At 28.8% G+C, this 22,838-nt stretch overlaps 3 protein-coding genes across 3 annotated transcripts; all 3 read right to left on the reverse strand.

Moving 5' to 3' along the window:
• Positions 1 to 956: 956 nt before the first annotated feature.
• Positions 957 to 6,972, reverse strand: sibC (type A von Willebrand factor domain-containing protein; the record flags this gene model as incomplete). Its single annotated transcript, XM_631739.1, has 2 exons — positions 957 to 6,763; positions 6,915 to 6,972. 2 exons carry the CDS (start codon positions 6,970 to 6,972, stop codon positions 957 to 959), a joined length of 5,865 nt encoding a protein of 1,954 aa, XP_636831.1.
• A 1,280-nt stretch (positions 6,973 to 8,252) lies between these two features.
• sibD (hypothetical protein) lies at positions 8,253 to 14,310 on the reverse strand (the record flags this gene model as incomplete). Its single annotated transcript, XM_631740.1, has 3 exons — positions 8,253 to 12,970; positions 13,041 to 14,135; positions 14,250 to 14,310. The coding sequence occupies 3 exons, from the start codon at positions 14,308 to 14,310 to the stop codon at positions 8,253 to 8,255; spliced, it is 5,874 nt and encodes a 1,957-aa protein (XP_636832.1).
• Positions 14,311 to 15,775: 1,465 nt separating this feature from the next.
• Positions 15,776 to 22,010, reverse strand: sibE (type A von Willebrand factor domain-containing protein; the record flags this gene model as incomplete). Its single annotated transcript, XM_631741.1, has 3 exons — positions 15,776 to 21,515; positions 21,615 to 21,667; positions 21,963 to 22,010. The coding sequence occupies 3 exons, from the start codon at positions 22,008 to 22,010 to the stop codon at positions 15,776 to 15,778; spliced, it is 5,841 nt and encodes a 1,946-aa protein (XP_636833.1).
• Between the last annotated feature and the right edge of the window lie 828 nt (positions 22,011 to 22,838).

Genomic DNA, 22,838 nt, shown 5'->3' on the forward strand with positions numbered 1-22,838 from the left:
TTTTTTTTTAATTTTTTTTTATTTAAAAAAAAAAAAAAATATATATAAATAAAAATAAAAATAATAAAAAAAAAATAAAGTTAAAATAAGAAAATTTGGATACTACATTTAAATTTCCAGGGAAGTTAAAACTTTTTTTTTTTTGGGAATTAATTTAATTTAAAAATTTTTAACCTTTATAAAAAAAAATGAAATGATAAAAAAAATTTATATCCAATAGTCTAAAAATAAAAAAAAATTGTTAGTATAATTGAGAATTCTACCCATAAAAATTTTTTATGTTGGGATTAAATTTTTAAAAATAGATTAAAAAAAAAACCAAAAAAAAAAAAAAAAAAAAAAAAAAACAGAAAGTAAAAAAAAAAAAAATTAAACAAAATTAAACAAAATTAAACAGAGAAAAATTCCTGGTTGAATTTTTTTTTTTTTTTTTTTTCATTGGGTGGCACCAAAGTCGTTCCATAAAATATCATGTCACAAAAAAAAAAAAAAAAAAAAAAAAAAATCAAAAAAAAAATCAAAAAATAAAATAAAAACAAAAATCAAAAATTAAGATTGTAAGATTAAAATCAAATGAATAATAAATAAAATTTATTAAATAAAACAAATATTTAGTAACCCCGTTTTATATGTGGTATTTATTTTAAAAATAGATTTTTTTTTTAAAAAATAAAAAAAAAAAAAAAAAAAAAAAAGTTAAGAAAATCTCTATAAAAAGAAAAAATTGAAATCTGATAATTTAATTAATAACAAAAAATTAGTATAGTTTATTAAATAAAAAAAAAAAAAATAAAATTAAATAAAATAAAATTAAAACATAATATAATTTTATAATTATTTTATTTTATTTTATTTTAATACATTGTTTATAACTTGTTTATTTTTTTAATTTAATTTTATTTTGAGATATGAATATTTTTAAAAAAGATAATTATTCATTCAATATTATCATATATTTAATCAGTAGTATCAGAGGCAGATTGGTAGAGTGGATTTTCAGCGGCAGATGCAGATTGTTCATAAAGTGGATTAGAGCTAACACCATCACCAAGGAAAGCGGCTTCACTAAAGAAAGTATCAGTTGGTGGTGCAGCTTTTCTTAATAATCTCCAAGCTGCGGCAGCAATTAAAGCAGTACCAGCGGCAGCACCAGCAATAGCACCTGTTAAAACGGTCTTATTGTCATTGGTTTGAGTGGTGGTTTCTGCTTCTTCAAATGTGACATCAACATAACCAGTTGCATTCATATGTGATTGAGCTCTAATGGCTGATGGTGCATTGTAACCTAAATCATCAACAAAGAGTTTAAGACGATAGTTACCAGCAGTTACAGCATTGACAGTAATTGTTTGAATTGATTCATTGAGAGCAGATTTAGTATCGAGACATGAAATAGATGCAAGTGAAGTGTGGAGTTCACAATTTTGCATTCTTTTGAGTGAGATTTTAATATCTTCAAGTGATGCAACATTTTCATCATTTTCACCAACAATTGAAACTACAATTGAAACATTATTGCTTTTACCGGAATCTGGATCATCAAATTGAACATTTTCAACTGAAAGGGCTAACTTGGTAGTGGTGGAATAGGTTTTATTTCCGGCAAGAACAAATGGTGGAATGTTATATCTGTTAACGTTGATAACTGCTGTTAAGGTTGGTGAATCGAGACCACCATTATCTGTCATGAAAAATGGAATACGTACATAGCTATTACCAGATGAATCCGGGACAGGTGAATATACAACATAGTAATAGCCATCACTACTTTGCTCGACAGTTGTATGGTTACGATCAATAATAGAGCCTTTTAAGTCTGGTACAGTTTCATCTTTGGTATATAAAGTACCACGAAGTGCTGTGGTGACTGTTGAAAGTAATGGAGTGACTTGATCAACATCAACATCACTACCAGTGTATTTGATTAAAACGGATGTATTGATATTCATATTGACAATATAGGTTGAGTCAAATAATACCTCACCATTATCTTTGGAAGTGTCATCTAAAACCTTGTAACTAATTAATTGGATTGTTGGTGGTTGATTGACATGAATAACATTGACGGTGATAGTGTAAAGTTCAGAGTAAAGATCACCATCAAACAATTTGAATTCAATAAAATCGAAATCATTACCATATTCATTATGTGGTGGCATGTATGCAAAATTGTAAGAGGTTGAACCAGTTTGTGAATTTGGATAGGATGTAATTTCTGTATCCATAGTACCTTCGCTACCCATGCTATGGGCAATTGATAAAGTACCTCTACCAGAGAATTTCAAAACTTGAATATTAACTTCAGAACCACCATTTCCAACTTTACCTTGAACGTTTAATGGATAACGAGTGTTTTGTAAAACATCAATTACATCGGCTCCGGTGTAAACTGGTGGATTTCTTGGTCTGACACTAAAGGTAACTACGTCTGAATCTGATACAAGACCTTGTTGATCAACAACAGAGTATGGAATTGAATCTAATGGACCAATGTTATCAATGGTATTCCAATTGGAAAGACCCGCATTTGGTTTGTATGAAAGAGCATCTAATTCGTAAGTTTCTTCACCAATTAATTTTGATGTAAGAACAACATTACCATTCAAAAGTTGACCATTGGCTGGGAGAGCATAAATCTTAGCTTTGAGGTCTGATGGCGATTCAATATCAGTACCATTGAATGTGAATGGTTCGGTTGTATCTTGATCGAGTTCAACTTGAATACCTTTTGTAGTTGGTGGAGTGTTAATATAGGTAAATTGGACAAAACCAGTTACATTACCAGTTGATAATACACCATATGGAGTGGTTAATTTAGAATCATCTTTACAGCTAATTATAAAGGAATCAGAGAAACTACTGAATGGAGTTGGTGAAATTTTAGATGCATCCAATAATTTGAAACTATAACTATTGCTTGAGAGCGATTTTGGAAGGGTGGTAATTAATTCATTTTCTGAATCGTACATACTGATTTGCTTTGGAGCTGCTTGAACTGAACATAATACATTATCACCATCAAAATCATAGGTAACCAATGTTTGAGTTTCACCAGCACCACTTTGAGATGTGAATGAGTAGGAATTGACTGTTAAAGTTGGTTTATGATTAATTGGGTTAACAGTGACGGTTGTACTTTCAACTGATGACGTTTCTTTGAAAGTATCCATAACTTGATATGAATAACTATCAGTACCCTTGAAACCAGGATTTGGTCTATAGTAATGAGTGAATGGTGCGTTTCCTTGAGTGGCAACGTTGTTACCATTTTGGACAGTAACTAAAATACCATTTGATGGTGGAGTGGTAATAATAGCAATTAAATTATTAACATTTGGTGGATTGTAATCATCGATATCAGCATCGGTACCAGTTACAACATGTGCATCAGAATCTAAATAATCTTGATAAACACTGTAATCTTGAATTTTAGTTACAACTGGTGCAACATTGGCACGATCTCCAACAATATTTACAACAACAGAGACAGTGTTTGATTCTAAACCTTCATCATCAGTTGATGTGAATGAAATGGATGCATAATTTGAAATTGCGGAAGGTTCTCCATTGGTGAAACAAATAAGTTTATTGGCTTTTGTTGAAGAGTATGAGATACCAGAGAATTGATCTTTAAGAGAAATAATGGTGCTATCAGATGAACCAGAAGTACATGAACAATCATTAGTTGAACAGGTGTAGAAATTACCATTATTACCATTTTTAATTGCAGTAATGGTGAATAATGCTTTTGTGGAATCTGAATCAGTTGATACCAAAGTTAATGAAACAGAACCTCTTGGAATTACTGAAATTGGTGATGTTGATGATGAAACTGGTGCTACATTTGCATGTTGAATCTTGAAAGAAACTGAACAAGAAGCTTGTGAGAATGCATTTGATGTATCAATAGCTCTAAATTCTAATGTAACAGTGGCATCATTTTTTGGATTAACAGTTTGAGTGAAAATAACACTATCTCCAGTTGTAATTTTAGTTGATGAAGTAATAGAAGCACCTTTGTAAGTGAATGTACCGTAGGCAGTTAAATCAGTTGGTTTAGTAAATTGGAGGAATGGTGAGGCGTCTTCAAAATCAGTTGCAGTCATACTGAATGTTGATTGGGTATTTAAGGTTGTTGTGATTGTTGATGAAATTGATGAACATTCTGGTAATTGATTTACTTTGTTGATGGTGATTGAAATTGTTGCATAGGTATTACTTTCGACACAACCATCAAAAGCAACAAATCTAATAGTATTTGAGGCTAAATAATTTTCGAACGGTGTATAGGTGAAAATTTCAGAGGCTGCATAATAATTTGATTGTTGTTTTGAAACATCTTTACCATTGCTATCGGTAATAACACCAGCATTAGCTGTTAAGAATGTAGTGAATTTGAATTGTAAAATATTTGCATCTGGATCAGTACCTGTTAATTTGAAAGTGGCTAATGAATTTTGATTGACAGAGAATGAACCTGAAGTTGCAACTGGTGGACGATTGTAATTGATTGAAATATCAGTTTGACCATAACCCATTGCAGAAATTGTAGCAACTGGTGAAACAATTGTTGTACCTGATGGAAGTGATAATTTAAGACCATTGACAGTTTGTTGAGTTGATGAAGATGATGAAACTGTAACAGTTGATGGGACACTTGAAACAAATGAAGAACCAGTTGCAGTTGGATCAGATTTATAAACGATTTTGGATAAAACATTCTTTACACCAGTATTAGCTTTAGCAGACCAATCACTAGCTGATGTTCCTGAAGCGGTAACAACACTACCAAAACCAGCTGAAGTGAGAGCTGAATTCCAATTAGTCATAGATGAGGCACCAAAACTAACGACCACTGGTACAATTGATTTTCCAATGAATTTATTTGTGAATGCAGTGATTTGTGCTGAACTAGATGAATGATCACTATCGGTAATGATAACAATAACTTTGAATGAACCAGAATTCCAACCAACTGAAGCACTTGCAGCATCAGTAGCAGCCAAGAGTGAATTTCCATTAGAAGTGGTTGAATAAGTTGCTGGTTTATAAAGTCCAATGGCTGCAGCAATTGGACTACCCATAACTTGTGATGGACTAAATGAAATTGGTGATGGGGTGTAATCAGAGAAATAACCAATACCAAATTGAGCGGTTTCACAAATATTTTCAATGTTTGAAACAAATGTTGACATACCAGATTTAATATAACCAAAGGCAGTAGTTGAAGCAAGATTGGCATCAACTAAAACGTAAACATCGAGATTATTAATTGGGTTTGGAATACTAACAATAGTTGGTACTTCATAGTTTGGTGTACTTGTGAGATAAACTTGAACTTTGGTTGGATTAACAAATGATGGATTACTGTATGAGATTGAGGTGTTGCTATTTGATAAATCTTTACAACTTTGAGATGATGAAATACTGCAATCGGCACCAGTCCAACCATTAGAACATAAACATTTACCATCACCATTAATACCACTATTTGGAACACCATTTACACAAGGTGGAACGGCAACACAATTTTCACCATAATAACCATCTTTACATTCAAAACATTTAGATGCTGGATCCCAATTATCAACACATTTACAAACACCACTCTCTGTATAACCACCATTACCACAATCTGGTTTAGCCACTAAAATTGTAAAAGAACGAACCGATGATGTTAAACCAGTTGAATCCGAGCAAACAAGAGAAACAACATATGAACCGGTATTTGCAGTTGTTGGTGTCCATGTAATGGTTGTATTGGAGGTGGCACCTGTAACAGGAGTTTTGGTAGTGACACCAACTGGAAGATTTGCAGTTTGAATGGTTGTTGATCTTCCAGACATAATAGTTTTACAAGAGAAAGTTAAACTTGTAGAGGCACCAATTGGGAATAATTTTGTATCACCATCATCTGGAGTTGGTGGAGAGACAAAATCTGGTGGGTAATTACTAGTAGTACAAGTATCGATTGTGGTTGAACCACTGTTTGTGCAACCTTTACATTGAGAGTTTTGATTACATGCTGTACCAGCGTTTGAACATGTTGGATCACAAGTACCAGGTTCAGCAACTGATTGAAGAATGAAATCCACAACAATGTAGGCACCTCTTGAATCTAAAATATAAATTTGAGTTGAATAAAGACCAATTTGAGTTGGAAGGAAATAACAGTTACCTTTGGAATCAATTGTCATACCACTTGGTTGAGTCATTGTATAAACTTTTGAAAAGGAGAAAGTGAGTGCTGATGAGTCTGCATTTTGAACATTTTGATCGGATGCAATAACACGGAAGTTATTGTTTTTATTTGCAACTACTTGAACGATTGGAATCATACCAGATACTGGTGACCAATTTACCATTGACAATTCATTTTTATTATCGATTTGTACACTTGTTGTAATATTCCATGATGCATCTTTATTATTTAAAAGAGAACTAATTCTACAACAACTTGTGAAAATGGCGGTATATTCTCTAATTGTTCCAGAGTTTTGAGCTGGATAAGCTTTGGTTGTCGTGAAAGTACCTGTGAACCAATTATTTTTAACATCAAAATCTGTAACTGTAACAGAGACTGTTACTGATCCAACACCACTTCCAAAATTTAATGTACCAACATTAACTAAATTTCCAACCTTAATACTTGATGTTGATGAATAGAAAAAGGTTGTTCTATATGCAAAGTTTGATGTGAATTTGATGGTTCTATAATCTGTTGTTGGTTGCCAACTAATTGTACCAAAACGGAAATGTGATGCTTTGGAAAAAAAAAAATAATAAAAAAAAAATTTAAAATTAATATTTTTTTTTCACCTTTTCTGTTTAATTTTTTTTTTTTTTTTTTTTTTTTTTAACAATTTATTTGGGAAATAATAAAAAAAAAAAAAAAAAAAAACATTATTACTTACCATCAGTTAATATAAAAAGTGAAGCTATTAAAATAAATAGGTAAAATAATTTATTCATTTTGTTAAAAAATTTTATTAATTATTAATTTATTTATTTAATAAAGTTAAAATAAAATTTAAATTAAAAAAAATAAAAAAAATAAAAAAAATCCAGAAACTAAACCTGGCCAAAGAAATTTATTCTTTGTTTTTTAAAAATACAGTGTGGTAATAATAAAATAGAAAATAGTATAAATGATTAAAAAAAACTTTTTTTTTTTTTTACTTTTTTTTTTTATTTTATTTTATTTTTTTTTTTTACTTTTTTCTATTTTATTTTATTTTATTTTTTTTTATTTTTTTTTATTTTTTTTTTTGAGTAACCATAAAAACGGATCTGTCAAATTTTTGTTAAAAAGTGTCAATTCGTTGGAAAAAAATCTAGATTTCGTGAATATTTTAGATTTGCGCAAAAAAAAAATTGGTCCAAACAGTTTAAATTAATTTATTTTTTTTTTAATTTTTTTTTCATTTTTTTTTCATTTTTTTTTCATTTTTTTCATTTTTTTTTCATTTTTTTTTATTTTTTTCATTTTTTAAAAGATATTTTTTTTTTTTTTTTAAAAATAAAACACTTTGCCAAATGATGGGCGAAAATAAAAAATTTAAAATAAAAAAAAAAAAAAGGCTAAAATTGGATTGTGAATTTTGTGATATGGAACCATTTAAGTACTTTTTTGTGATATTTAACAACCTTTTACAAAAAAAAAAATAAAAAAAAAAATAAATATTAAAATAGTTTTAAATGAAGATAAAAGGGAATTTCATTGTTGTTATCAATTTTTTTTTTTTTTTAAAATAAATAAATAAATAAATAAATAAATAAATAAATAAATAAATATATAAATAAATAAATAAATAAATAAATAGATAAATAAATAAATAAATAAATAAATAAAATTTTTTTCAAAATAAATAAATTAAATAAAATAAATTAAAATTTGAAAAAAAAAAAAAAAAAAAAAAAAAAAAAAAAAAAAAAAAAAAAAAAAAAAAAAAAAAAAAAAAAAAAAAAAAATTAGGTCTGGTCAATTTCGCCTCATTCAATTCTTTGGAATATTTTTTTTTTTTTTTTATTTTTTTAAAATAATTTTAGTGTTTTTTTTACACTGTTATTATATTGATATTATAAATTATTATTTAAATAAATATAAATATTTTATTATTATTATTTTATAATAATTAATATTTATTTAAATTAATTTATTAAATAAAAAATAAAAAATAAAAAATAAAATAATAATAATTTATTTTTTAATTTATAAAATTATTTGTTTTTTTATTTATTTTTTTTTTTTTTTAATCATCGGCACCTTCATAAATTCTTGATACATATGATGTTTCAGATTTTTCGTAAATTGGACTACTTGAAACATCACCCATAAAAGCACCTTCATCAAAGAAAGTATCAGTTGGTGGGGATGATCTTTTTATCATTTTCCATAAACCAATTACAAGTAATGCTGCACCAGCAGAAGCACCAGCAATTGCGCCTGATAAAACTGTTTTATTGTCGGTATTTTGGGTGGTAGCAATTGGGTCATTAATTATAATATTCACATATCCAGTTGCATTTAAATGTGATTCAGCTCTAACTGTTGATGGTGCACTATAGCCCAAATCATCAATGAATAATTTTAGACGATATTTTCCACTAATTGAACCAATGACTGAGATTGTTGATATTGATGCATTAAGAGATTTCTTTGATCCAATACATGTGATAAGGGCAAGATTTAGATTTGGGTTACATTTGGGAGTGGCTTGAGTAAAGGATAATTTAATAATGGAAAGTGGTAAAACTTCATCACCATCATTATCATCAACAATTGATACAATTAATGAAATATTATTATTAACTGAATCTGGATCATCCAATGTTATATTTGTAATTGAAATGGTTAGATTAACTTTACCTACAAAAGTGTTTGAATTTGATCCAATGTAGATTTTTGGTTGAAGGTTAACAGAGTTTACATTTATAATTACAGTGGAAGTTTGTGACACAACTCCTTTTTCATCGATAACATTAAATGGAACACGAGCATAATTATCACCAGTTGTACCTTTAGTTGGTATGAAAATTACATACCAATAGCCATCTTCATTTAGTGGAATTAATTGAGATGTATGGTTGATTTCTCTTCCTAAATAGTCTGAGGAGTTATCATCAAATGAATAAATTAAACCACGAAGTGGAAGATTTGAAACTAAAGCAACTAAAGGGACTGTTTGGTTATCTATATCACTACCATAAATTTTAATTAGTACAGAATCATTAACATTCATATTAATTGTTGAACCATCAATTTGAATTTCTTTTTCAAATTGATTTAAAATTCTATAACTTATTAATTCAGTGGCTGGTGGTTGATTCACATGAATAACATTAACTGTAATATTATAAATTTTAGAGATAATATCATTATCAAATAAAATAAATTGAATTTGATCAAAGTTTGAACCAAATTGATTTCTTGGTGGATTATATGCAAAATTGTAGGATGTTGAACCAAGTTGTTGGCTTGGGTACTCTGTTATTAGTTTATCAAAGAAACCTTCTTTACCCATACTATGGGAAATTGATAAATTACCTCTACCACTGAAACTTAAAACTCGTATACTAACAGATAAACCGCCTCCACCAAGTTCTCCCTCAATTGTTAATGGGAAACGAGTATTTTGTAATACACTAATATCAGAGTCACCAAGGTAAATTGGTGGGTTTCTAGATCTAACTTGGAATGATATTGTTGAAGAAGGAGATAAAAGACCTTGTGGATCGACGATTGAGTATGAAATTCTATCCAATGGACCTAAATGATCCACTGTATCCCAATTTGATTGACCTGGTAAAGGTGTATATGTTAATTCATCCAAACCAAAAGTATTGTCTCCACCAATCAATTCTTTTGTCAAAACCACATTGCTATCAATGGATTTGGAAAGTTTACCATTGATTGGTAGAGAGTACAATAAAACTTTTAATAGCTTTTCATTGGATTCAATATCAGAACCTTCAAAAGAAAATGCAATGAATGAATCTTGTGAAAGTTTAACTGAACTAATATTAGTTTTTGGTGGAGTGTTTATGTAATAGTATTGAACATTACCTATTACATCACCTGTTGACAATACACCTTTTGGTGTTGTTTTTTCACTATCATCAACACAGTTAATGCTAAAGGTACTTAAAACATTCGAAAATGGGGTTGGTGTAATGATTGAAGGGTCCAACAATTTAAAACTATAGGCATTATTTGGTAACACCATTGGCACTGATTTTATTTGCACACCTTTGTCATCATACATAAGGATTTGTTTTGGAAGGGATATTACTGAGCAAATTACATTATCACCATCTTGGTCACTGGTATTTAAAGTTTCTATAACCCCATCACCACTCTCTGATGTAAATTTATAAACATCAATCAAAACATTTGGTTTATGATTAATTGGTTTGATAGTAATAGTTGTAGATTCAATTGATGATTTTGCATTAAATGTGTCAATAACTTGATATGAATAACTATCAGTACCAGCGTACCCTGGATTTGGTCTATAATAATGAGTGAAAGGTGCATTTCCTTGAATGGCTATAGAACTACCATTTTGGACAGTAACTAAAATACCATTCGATGGTGGATTTGTAATTATAGCAATTAAATTATTAGCATTTTGTGGATTGTAATCATCGATATCAGCATCGGTACCAGTTACAACATGTGCATCAGAATCTAAATAATCTTGATAAACACTGTAATCTTGAATTTTATTTACGACTGGCGCAACATTAGTACGATAACCAACAATATTAACTATTACAGTGGCCAAATTTGATTCTAAACCTTCATCATCAGTTGATGTGAATGATATGAATGCATAGTTTGGAACTGCAGAAGGTTCTGAATTGGTGAAACAAATTGGAAGACTGGCTTGATTTTTGGCGTATTGAATCTGTGAATACTTTGTATTGTCAGTAATATCGATACGATCATTTGATCCAGCAACACAAGAACAGCTATTATCAGTGCATGAATAGAATGTACCTGTTTTACCAGCATTAACCTTTTTTATGGTAAATATAGCAGATTTTGAATCTATATCAGTTGATAATAAAGATAGGGGATTCCCGATACTTCTTGGAATAGTAACAGATGTTCCATCATTTGAAATTGGTGCTTCATTCGTATGTGTAATATTAATAGTTTGGGTACATAAATTTGAAAATAAACCAGATGAATCTTTTGATTTGAAAGTCAAAGGAACTAAAAGATTTAATGGATTCTTTGTTTGTTTGAAAAGTATTTTCACACTCTTTTTAATTATTGTATCTATAGTTACTTTAGCACCAATATATGTTAGTTGTCCATATTGTTCTAAGGATGCTAGCTCTGAGCTCACAATAAACTGTGCATTAAGAATTAATAGTTGATCATCATCTTCAAAATCAGTAGCAGTAAATGAAAAATCAACCGTTTTTTCAAATTCAGATATAACAATAGCTGAACTACATTCAGGTGGTTGATTCACCTTATTGATAGAGAATGAAACTTTTGCACTTGAATCACTAGTTAAACAACCATCATCAGCAATAAAACTAATATACAATGATTTCAAATAGTTTTTATAAGGTGAAAATGTAAATTTTTCACTTCCTGCGTATAATTCATCCTTTTGAGTTGAAACATCAATACCTTTACTTGTTTTAATTAAACCTTCTGTACTCGATAAAAATGATGTAAATTTAAAGGTCAAAATATTTCTATCTGGATCAGAGCCTTCCAATTGAAATATAGCATCAGAGTTTTGATTACAAGAAATTCCAAATGGATTTGGTGTTGGTGGATGATTGTAGTTTGTTTTAATATCGATACAACCATATCCTATAGTACACACTCTAAGTGATGGATTTATACTACTATTGTAATTGATTGGTAAAGATAAAGAAAGACCAGACAAAGTTTTGACAACTTCAATATCTGCATCTATAGGTAAATTTTCTGGAATTGATTTTAAAAATGCAAGACCACCAGAGTTATCATTAACTTTAAATATAATATTCTGTAACACTCCATTACCTAATACTGAGCTTGATGTTTCTTTGAATGCTGTCTTTACAAAATTTTTCCAACCTTGAGCATCAGATGATAATTTATAAGCTCCAAAACCACATTGATATAATGTTGAATTCCAATTACTTAGAGAAACATTAATTCCAATAACTACAGGAGCAATTGACTTTTCAATGAATGCATTTTTAAATTCATCTATTTCTGTTTGGATGGGACTTAAAGGAAGATCTGTTCTTGGTATAATGATCATAGACTTAAAGGCATTCGTTCTCCAACCTAGTGGAGTCTTTGCTGCTTTGGTTGCAGCCGATAAAGATTTTCCTGTAATTGTATGATTATAGCCACTCCATTTTTTATTTTCTAGTGATGTTACAATAGAGTCTGATGGAATTTTAGCTAAATCAGCGAATAAACCATTTTCATCAATAATGCCCAACCCAAATGATACACTTTCAGGAGATAGTTCCAAAATTTTCGTTTTGGCGTCATTCAATTGAGATAGAATATTGTTGAATTCATTTTGAGTGTTTTGATTAATATCAATCAAAAAGTAAACATCAATTAATTTATTTTTCTCTGGAATTTTAATATTGACTTGTATTTGATACTTTTGATTATTTGCCAAATATACTTGAATGCCTACTGGGTTAATATATGATTGCTCCATAATTGAAGAACTAACAACACCACTTTTTAATGACCCACATGATTGACTGTTTGAAATTGAACAATCATCGCCAATCCAACCATTGTTACAATAGCATTTACCATCACCCAAAATTCCACTATTGGAAACACCATTGACACAAAGTGGCACAGCAATACACTTTTCTCCATAATATCCTTTTGAACAATCTAAACAATCACTTTCAGAGGTAAAATTCTTTGGACAAACACAAATACCTTTATCTCTAAATCCCCCATTTGAACAATCAGGTTTTTCTTTTAGAAAAAATTTAAAAATTAATAAAATTAAATTTATAAATAAAATAATTAAAAAAAGAAAACTTACTAATAATAATTTCTATTGAAGTTGTAATTTTTATCAAAGAGTCGGTACATACTATATATTTAACATATGTTCCATAATCTTGAAAAGATGTCGGGAACCATAATAAATTTATTGTTGATTTTGGTCCAATTTCTAAAATTTTTGTTATGAAACCAATTGGAAAACCGACAGGTTGAATAGTTGTGTTTAAACCAATTGCATCTGTTGTACAAGAAACATTAAAACCTTCATTTTGCTCACCAATAACAAATGTTTGTGTTTGATTGGGCTTTGGAGTTGGTGGGTAAATAAAAATAGGCTTTGTTGATAAACAAGCGTCTTGTGTTTTATTATATACTAAATTGCCACAATTAATACAGTCACTGTTTTTTGTACAAATTTCACCACTGTTATTGCACTGATGATGACAAAACCCATTTTGTATCTCTGATTGGAGGATAAAGTCAAGAGTTATATACGCACCATTTTTATCTGTAATTATTACCTTTGCGCAATATAAACCAACAGATGATGGCATGAAATATACCATACCAGTGTTTTTATCAAGTGTCATCCCATCAGGCTTTGCTTCGCCAAATGTAAACACAAGATTAGAATACTCTCCAGGTCTGAGATGTTGATCAGAGGCAGGGATATTGAAATTATTATTTCTACCATATGTTACTGGATAGATAGGTACCATTCCTGATACTGGTGACCAATTAATTTTATCAAGTGAATTACTATTATCAATTTGTACCAATGATTTTATTGTAAAATCACCATCTTTTTCATTCAAAAGAGTACTGATTCTACAGCACAACGAATAGAAGGCAGTATAGTTAGCAGTTTTTCCTACTTCCAATGTTGGGTATGTGTGGGAAAATACTGAAGTGCCAGTAAACCAATCATCTTTAGAGTCAACCGTTGTTAGTATTAATTGATAAGTACTCACAACATTATCTCCAAAATTGAAAGAAATTTTTATAAAATCATTTTTTTGGGGCAAATTGGAGAACCAGGCACTGGTTCTGAAGCCAAGGTCAAGAGTAAATTGTATTTCATTGTATTGAGTAGTTGGTTGCCATTTAAATGTACCAAACCTAATATGAGAAGCTTTTATTATTAAAAAAATTATAATAATATAAGAATTTTTGTTTTTTTTTTTTGATTTTTATCTTTTTTTTTTTTTTTTTTTTTTTTTTTTTTTTTTTTTAAAAAAAATTTTACCGTTTGAGAAAGTTATCAAAAAATAAATAAAAAATAATAATTTTACAACAAAACTAAACATTTTTTAATAAAAAGTAATAAAATAAAAGATTTTGTTTTTTAAAATCTTTATTTCTTTTTTATTAAAAATTTTTTTTTTTTTTTTTAACTATTATTAGTTTTTAATTTATTTGTTTGTTTTTTATTTTTTTATTGTATTATTAAAACTTGATATTAAGAAAAATGAAAATTTTAAAAAAAAAATTTAATAAATTAAAATTAATACAATTTATTTATTTTAATTCATTTATTTTAATTTTTTTTTTTTTTTTTTAAAAAACTAGATATTTTATCAATCCAAAATAAAGAAACTTTGAATTCTTTTTATTATAATTATATTCTATCCAATTACTCTTTGTTAGTTTAATTTAATTTTAAACATTAAAAACAATCCAGCCAACCAAATTTTTAAGTAAAAAAAAAAAAAAAAAAAAATATTTTCCAATTTTTTTTTCAAAATATCCATTTTTTTTTGAGGTTGGCTGGATATAAAAATTTAATTAAAGTGGTGAGAAGTGATTTTATGCGGTGTTGGCCACTTTTTTTATTTTCCACGAGTTTCAAAGAAAAAAAAAAAATAAAAATGAGCCGCGTAGAAAATGGTTTTAGTTGAAAAAAATCTAGATTTTAGAATTTTTTTTTAAATACAGACTTAATTAAATTTAGTTTGAAATAATTTTTTCTATTCTTTGATATTTCAAAAGTGAATTGAAATATACAAAAATAAATAAAAATAGAAAAAGAGTAACAAAGTGACTTTTTTTTTAGTTTTTTTTTTTTTTTGATTAAATTAATTTAAGTATTTAATTGTCTTAAAATGAGTTTGCCAAAAAAAAAAAAAAAAAAAAAAAAAAAAAAAAAAAAAAAAAAAAAAAAATAATAATAATAATAATAATAAATTCCCTATCCGACTAATGGAATCTGATTTATTTTTTATTTTTTTTTTATTTTTTTTTTTTAAGTATACTATAACCCTTTAATGAAAAACAAACAAATATTTTTTTTTTTTATATTAAAAATGATTTTTTTTTTTTTTTTTTTTATTTATGATATATAAAAACAGAAATACCCAAAGTGATAAAATATAAAAAAAATTTATTAATCCTTTCTGTTTTTTTAATTTTTTTTTTTTTCAAATTTTATTTTCGAGGAACATATAAAAAAAAAATCTGAAAGATTACTAAGAGAATCTGATTTATTTTTGATTTTTTTTCGTCGAAATGAGCGGCGTGTTTATACTAAATCAAAAGAAAAAATGGAAATTTTTTTTTTTTTAAAACTCAATTTTTACCTTCCAAAAAATGAAATAATAATAATAATAAAATCTAAACAATCTTTCATATTTTTTAATCAAAAACTAAAAAAAAAATAAAATTTAACACCATATTGAGGGAATCAATTTTAAAAAAAAAAGTTTGAGATGAATGAAATTATTAAATTTTATTAAAAAAAAGATTTAATTATTGAGAAATATTTAATAAGAAACTTTAGTCAGTATTATCAGAGGCAGATTGATAAAGTGGATTTTCAGCGGCAGATGCAGATTGTTCGTAAAGTGGATTGGCATTAACACCGTCACCAAGGAAAGCGGCTTCACTAAAGAAAGTATCAGTTGGTGGTGCAGCTTTTCTTAATAATTTCCAAGCAGCAGCAGCAATTAAAGCAGTACCAGCGGCAGCACCAGCAATAGCACCTGTTAAAACAGTCTTATTATTAGTGGTTTGTGTGGTAGCTTCTGGTGCATTAACTTTAACATCAACATAACCAGTTGCATTTAAATGTGATTGAGCTCTAATGGCTGATGGTGCATTGTAACCTAAATCATCAACAAAGAGTTTAAGACGATAGTCACCAGCAGTTGATGCGATAACAGAAATTGAAACAATTGAACTGTTGAGTGGTTTCTTTGGTCCAATACATGTGATTGAAGCTAAAGTTTGATGATATTCACACATTGGTGATTGAGTGAATGAAAGTTTAATATCTTTGAGTGATGCAACTTTGTCATCTTTTTGACCAACTATTGAAACAACAATTGAAACATTGTTAGTTGTAGAATCTGGATCATCAAATTGTACACCCATTACAGAGGCAGTTAAATTGGTTTGAGTTGTGTAGTTTTTGTTACCAATGATTACAAATGGTGCAATATTGACAGTATTAACATTGATTAACACTCCGACGATTGGTGAATTAAGACCGCCATTGTCAGTCATAATAAATGTAATACGTGCATAACTTTCACCAGAGGTTTTTTTTGATGGTACAAATACGACATAGTAAAAACCATCAGCATTTTGTTCAACATTTGAAGAGTTACGAGTGATTGGCGCACCTGATGAATTTGAAGCAGTTGGATTATAAGCGTAAAGCGAACCTCGAAGTGGGAAATTTGGAATCATTGAAATTAATGGAGTAACTTGATCAACATCAATATCATTACCAGAATATTTAATTAGGACAGTGGTATTAATATTCATATTAATTAATGAAGTATTTTCAAATAAGACTTCACTTGAAACGCCATCTAAAATCTTGTAACTAACTAATTCGATTGTTGGTGGTTGGTTGACATGAATAACATTAACAGTGACTGTATAAAGTTCAGAGTAAAGATCACCATCAAAGAGTTTGAAGTAAATGAAATCAAAATCATTACCATATTTATTACGTGGTGGCATGTATGCATAGTTGTATGAAGTTGAACCAGATTGTTGATTTGGATATGATGTAATTTCTGAATCCATAGTACCTTCGCTACCCATATTGTGAGCGATACTTAAAGTACCATTGTTAGTGAATCCAATAACTTGGATATTAACTTCAGAACCACCACCACCAATTCTACTAGTGATAGTTAATGGATAACGAGTGTTTTGTAAAACATCAATTACTCTTGCACCAGTATAAACTGGTGGATTTCTTGGTCTAACACTAAAGTAAACGATATCAGAATCTGATGTAAGACCTTGTTGATCAATGACAGTGTATGAAATTGAATCGAGTGGACTTTGTTGATCAATGGTATTCCAATTTGAAAGACCTGCATTTGGTTTGTATGAAAGTGCATTAAGGTTGTATGTTTCAGAAGCAATATTTGTTGTAGTAAGAGCAACACCAGTAGCGTTAATTAAAAGTTGACCATTGATTGGTAATGAAAGGATTTTAACTTTAATATCATCTTTTGGTGTTTCAATATCAGAACCATTAAAAGTGAATACTTTGACTGTATCTTGATCAAGTTGAACAGTGCCACCTTGAGTAGTTGGTGGAGTATTAATATAAGTATATTGAACATTAGCAGTTACTACACCAGTTGATAATGTACCAAATGGAATAGTCTTTGTAGTAACATCAGTACATTTGACAGCGAATGAACTTGAAACACTTGTGAATGGAGTTGGAGTAATTTTTGATGGATCTAATAACTTGAAACTGTATGAAGTACCAGAGAGAACAGTTGGAACTGATTCAATTAAATTACCATCTGAATCATACATACCAATTTGACTTGGAATGGAAACAACTGAACAAATAACACTATCACCATCTGGATCACTGGTGACCAAGTCTTGAGTTTCACCATCACCACTTTGAGATGTGAAAGAATATGAACTGACAACAACACTTGGCTTGTGATTAATTGGGTTAACAGTGACGGTGGTACTTTCAATTGATGACCCAGCTTTGAAAGTGTCAACAACTTGATATGAATAACTATCAGTACCCTTGAAACCAGGATTTGGTCTATAGTAATGAGTGAATGGAGCTTTTCCTTGAGTGGCAGCAATGCTACCATTTTGAAGAGTAACTAAAATACCATTGGATGGTGGAGTGGTAATTATAGCAATTAAATTATTAACATTTGGTGGATTGTAATCATCGATATCAGCATCGGTACCAGTTACAACATGTGCATCAGAATCTAAATAATCTTGATAAACACTGTAACCTTGAATTTTAGTTACAACTGGTGCAACATTAGTACGATTACCAACAATATTAACGACTACATTGACAGAATCTGATTCTAAACCTTGGTTATCAGTTGATGTGAATGAAATGGATGCATAATTTGAAATTGCGGAAGGTTCTCCATTGGTGAAACAAATAAGTTTGTTGGCTACTTTGTTGGTATAAGAAATTGATGTGTAGGTTGTAGTTGTAGAAATAGAGGTATATATGTTGGTTTGAGTAGAATTACATGTACAATCATTGGTTGAACAAGTGTAGAAATCACCCTTTGCGCCCTTGTTAACGGATTTAATGGTGAATTTTGCAGATGTTGAATCTGAATCAGTTGATACCAAAGTTAATGAAACAGAACCTCTTGGAATTACTGAAATTGGTGATGTTGATGATGAAACTGGTTTAATATTTGTATGAACAAGTTTAACAGTTAATGTACAAGTACTTGTAGAGATTGCACCAACACTATCGACAGCTTGGAATGATACTGGAACATCAATAGCATTGGTTGGATTAACGGTTTGGGTAAATGTGATTTCAGAACTAGTTGGAATTTTAGATGTTGAAGTAACAGCAACACCACCAAAAGTTAATGTACCATATGCAGTTAAATCGGTTGGACTAGTGAATTGAATGAATGGTGTGGCATCTTCAAAATCGGAAGCACTCAATACAAATTTGTTAGCAACATTCAAAGTTGGTGAAATTGTTTTTTGTTGACAAGTTGGTAATTGATTGACTTTGTTGATGGTGATTGAAACGGTTGCAGATGTAGTACTATTAAGACAACCATCATTGGCAACGAAACTAACACTGATTGGTAATAAATAGTTAATGGCTGGAGTGAAGGTGAAAGTCTCGGTTGAATCGTAATATTTACTTTTTTGGGTTGAAACATCTTTATTATTACTATCGGTAATAACACCAACGTCACTTGTTAAGAAGGTAGTGAAAGCAAAGGTTAAAATATTGAAATCTGGATCAGTACCTGTTAATTTAAAGGTAGCAAATGAATTTTGATTTACAGAGAATGCAGTTCCGGTTGGAGTTGGTGGACGATTGTAATTGATTGAAAAATCAGTTTGGCCAAAACCAATTGCTGAAACTGATGCAACTGGTGATACGATTGAGGTTGCTGATGGTTTGGTTAAAACAAGACCACTAACGGTTTTAACGGTATCAGCGGTGGAAGATACAGCGACATCTGATGGTGTGGATTTAACGAATGAAGCGCCATTGGTTGTATTATCGGTTTTATAAACAACATTTGATAAAACACTCTTTAAACCAGCTACAGCTTTAGCAGAGATATCGATGGATGTAGCAGCAGAGACAGTGCTATAACCAAAATCAGCGGTTGAAATTGCTGAATTCCAATTTGGAATTGATGAGGCACCAAAACCAACAACAACTGGCGCAATTGAATTTGAAATGTAAGTATTGACGAAATTAGTTATAGCAGCAGAGTTTGAAGAATGATCTTTATCGGTAAGTACAACAATTGCTTTAAAGGAGCCAGAGTTCCAACCATTTGAGTTTGATGCAGCATTTGTTGCACCCAAAAGTGAATTACCACTTGAGGTTGAAGTATAAGATGAGACAGCATAACCATTGATAGTATTAACGATATTGCTACCAATGATTGAACCTGGAGCAAAATTGAAACCAGATGAAGAGGCATCACTGAAATAACCAATACCAAATTGAGTTGTTTCGCAAATACTCTTTGAAACCTCAGTGACAAATGTTGAAATACTTGATTGAACAACACCAAAGAGAGTTGATGAGGCGACATTGACATCGACTAAAACGAAAACGTCAATTTTTGTTAATTTTTGTGGAATGTTTAATGATGTAGTTAAAGCGAAATCACTTTCGATATATAGTTGAACTTTGGTTGGATTGACAAAGAATGATGGAACAGAGGTGGAGAGGAGAATAGAATTTTTCAAATCTTTACAACTTTGAGATAATGGAACATCACATTTATCACCACTGTAACCATTGATACACATACATTTACCATCACCTAAAATACCTTCATTTGGAATACCTTTATCGCATGGTGGGGTTGGATCACAATTTTGACCATAATAACCGGTACTACAATCGAAACAATTTGAAGTTGGATCCCATTTATCACCATCACATTTACATTTACCAGTTGAAGGATCTTTATGACCATTACCACATTCTGGTTTAGCAATGAAAATTGTAAATGAACGAGATGATGATGTTAAACCATTTGAATCATAACAAAAGATTGAAGTTACATAAACACCAACATTTGCAGCGACTGGAGTCCATGAAAGAATATTTTTAACTGTACCTTGACTTGAAGTTCCTTCTGCAATGGCTGCACCAGCTGGTACATTAGCAGCTTGGATACCGACAGTTCTAGTTGTATAATCTGATTTACATGAGAGTGTGATACTATTTGGTTGACCAACAGTGAATGGAATTAATTGATTATCTTGTGGGGTTGGTGAAACAAAGTATGGTGGATAATTAGTTGTTGAACAAGTATTGCTAGTTGTTGAACCAGCGTTGGCACAATTTTTACATTCTGAATTACCATTACATGTTGCACCACCATTGGAACAACTTGGATCACATTTACCTGGTTCAGTAATTGATTCTAAAATGAAATCGACTACGGCATATGCTGGTGGAACGGCATCATCTGTGATATAAATTTGAGTAGAATAAAGACCAACTGAAGTTGGTAAGAAAAAAACATGACCAGTACTATTGATTTTCATTCCAGATGGTTGGGTCATTGGATAAACGGTTGAGAAAGAGAATGAAAGTTTATCATCAACATTTGGGTCACTTGCAATAACACGGAAGTTATTATTTTTGTTGGCAATAACTTGGACAATTGGTAACATACCTGATACTGGTGAATGATTTACTGATGGCCAATTTTTGTTATCAAGATAAACACTACTAGTAATGTTCCAATCAGCATCTTTATTATTGAGAAGTGTACTAATTCTACAACATGATGTAAACATGGCAAGATATTGTTTTGAGTTGTTTGGAGTTAAGGCAGTATAGGTTTTAGTAAAGATAAATTGACCAAAGAACCAATCATTCTTGGTATCAAAACTGGTCACAGATGCCCTAACTGATGTAGATGAACCATCACCAAAAGTTAAAGTACCAAGAGTAATTTTTTCTCCAATTACAATTGATGATGAGCTTGTTTTATAAAATGTAGTTCTAAATGCGAAATTTGTTGTAAATTTAATAATCTTTTTTTTTTTTTTTTTTTTTTTTTTTTTTTTTTTTTTTTTTTAAATAAAAAGAAAAAATTAGTAATTGAATAAAATAAATAAATAATAAGTTACTTACGTTATGTGCTGTTGTGGGACTCCATGAGATACTACCAAATCTGAAATGGGTGGCTAAAATAAAAAATTAAAAAAAAAAAAAAAATTGAAAAATAAATAAAAAAAATGAAAATCGAAAAAAGGTCAGAAAAGTTTTAAAAAGTAATCGATTTTTAGTATTATTATTTTTATATTATTATTATTATTTATTAATATTTATTATTATTATTTATTTATTATTTATGTATCTATCCATTTATTTTATTTATTTATTTTAATTTTATTATTTTATTATTATTATTATTTTTATTGTTATTTTAGTTTTTAATTTTTATTTTAATTTTTAATTTTAGATCTTACCTTCAGTGACACAAAATATTGCAAGTAATACAAATAAAAATTTGAATAAATTATTCATTTTATTACTTTAAATAGAAATCGATTTTTCTATTTTTTTTTTTTTTTTTTTTTTTTTTTTTTTTTTTTTTTTAAAAAAAATAGACAGGAAAATTAATTTTTTAAATTTTTTATTTCTTAAAAAAAAAAAAATAAAATAAAAAAATAAAATGAATTTACAAAGAATTAATCTTTGTGTGTAAAAATACAATGGAAAATGAAAATGATTAAAAATAATTTTTTTTTTTTTTTTTGATTTAGTAACTATTGTTTAAATTTTTTATAAAAAAAAATAAAAAAAAAATAAAAAATAAAATAAATTTTAAAGATATTTTTGAAGAAAAAAAAAACTTAAAAATAAAAAAAAAAATTGTCTCATGTGAAATCGTTAATCAAATCGACGATTATGTTTTTAATCATTTGATTTCTTTTTTTTTGAGGCCCAAAAAAAAAAAAATTTTTAATAAAAAATTGGAGGTTTTTTTTTTTTGCCGTTAGATTTTTTTTTATATTTTTTTTATTTTTTTTTTATTTTTTATTTTTTTTTAGCTTTTGTAAACAGTGTTAAATTTCCAATAAAAAGTAAAATTTTAAAAAAAAAACCCAAATTAAATAAAAAAATTACCCAATATCCTTTTGCGTGAATAATTCATTTTAAAAAAAAAAAAAAAAAAAAAAAAAACATTTATTTATTATTTTTTAAAAATAGAGTTTGCAAATGAACATCAAAATATTTTATTAATTTGGCACCTCTGTTAGATGCAAATATTAAAATATTAATATAAAATTACACTTGTTGAGAAAATAAAATGACTGAAAAAAATTGTTAATTGTTTTATTTTTTTGATTA

This window comes from Dictyostelium discoideum (assembly GCF_000004695.1).
Source record: "Dictyostelium discoideum AX4 chromosome 5 chromosome, whole genome shotgun sequence".
Lineage (NCBI taxonomy): Eukaryota > Evosea > Eumycetozoa > Dictyosteliales > Dictyosteliaceae > Dictyostelium > Dictyostelium discoideum.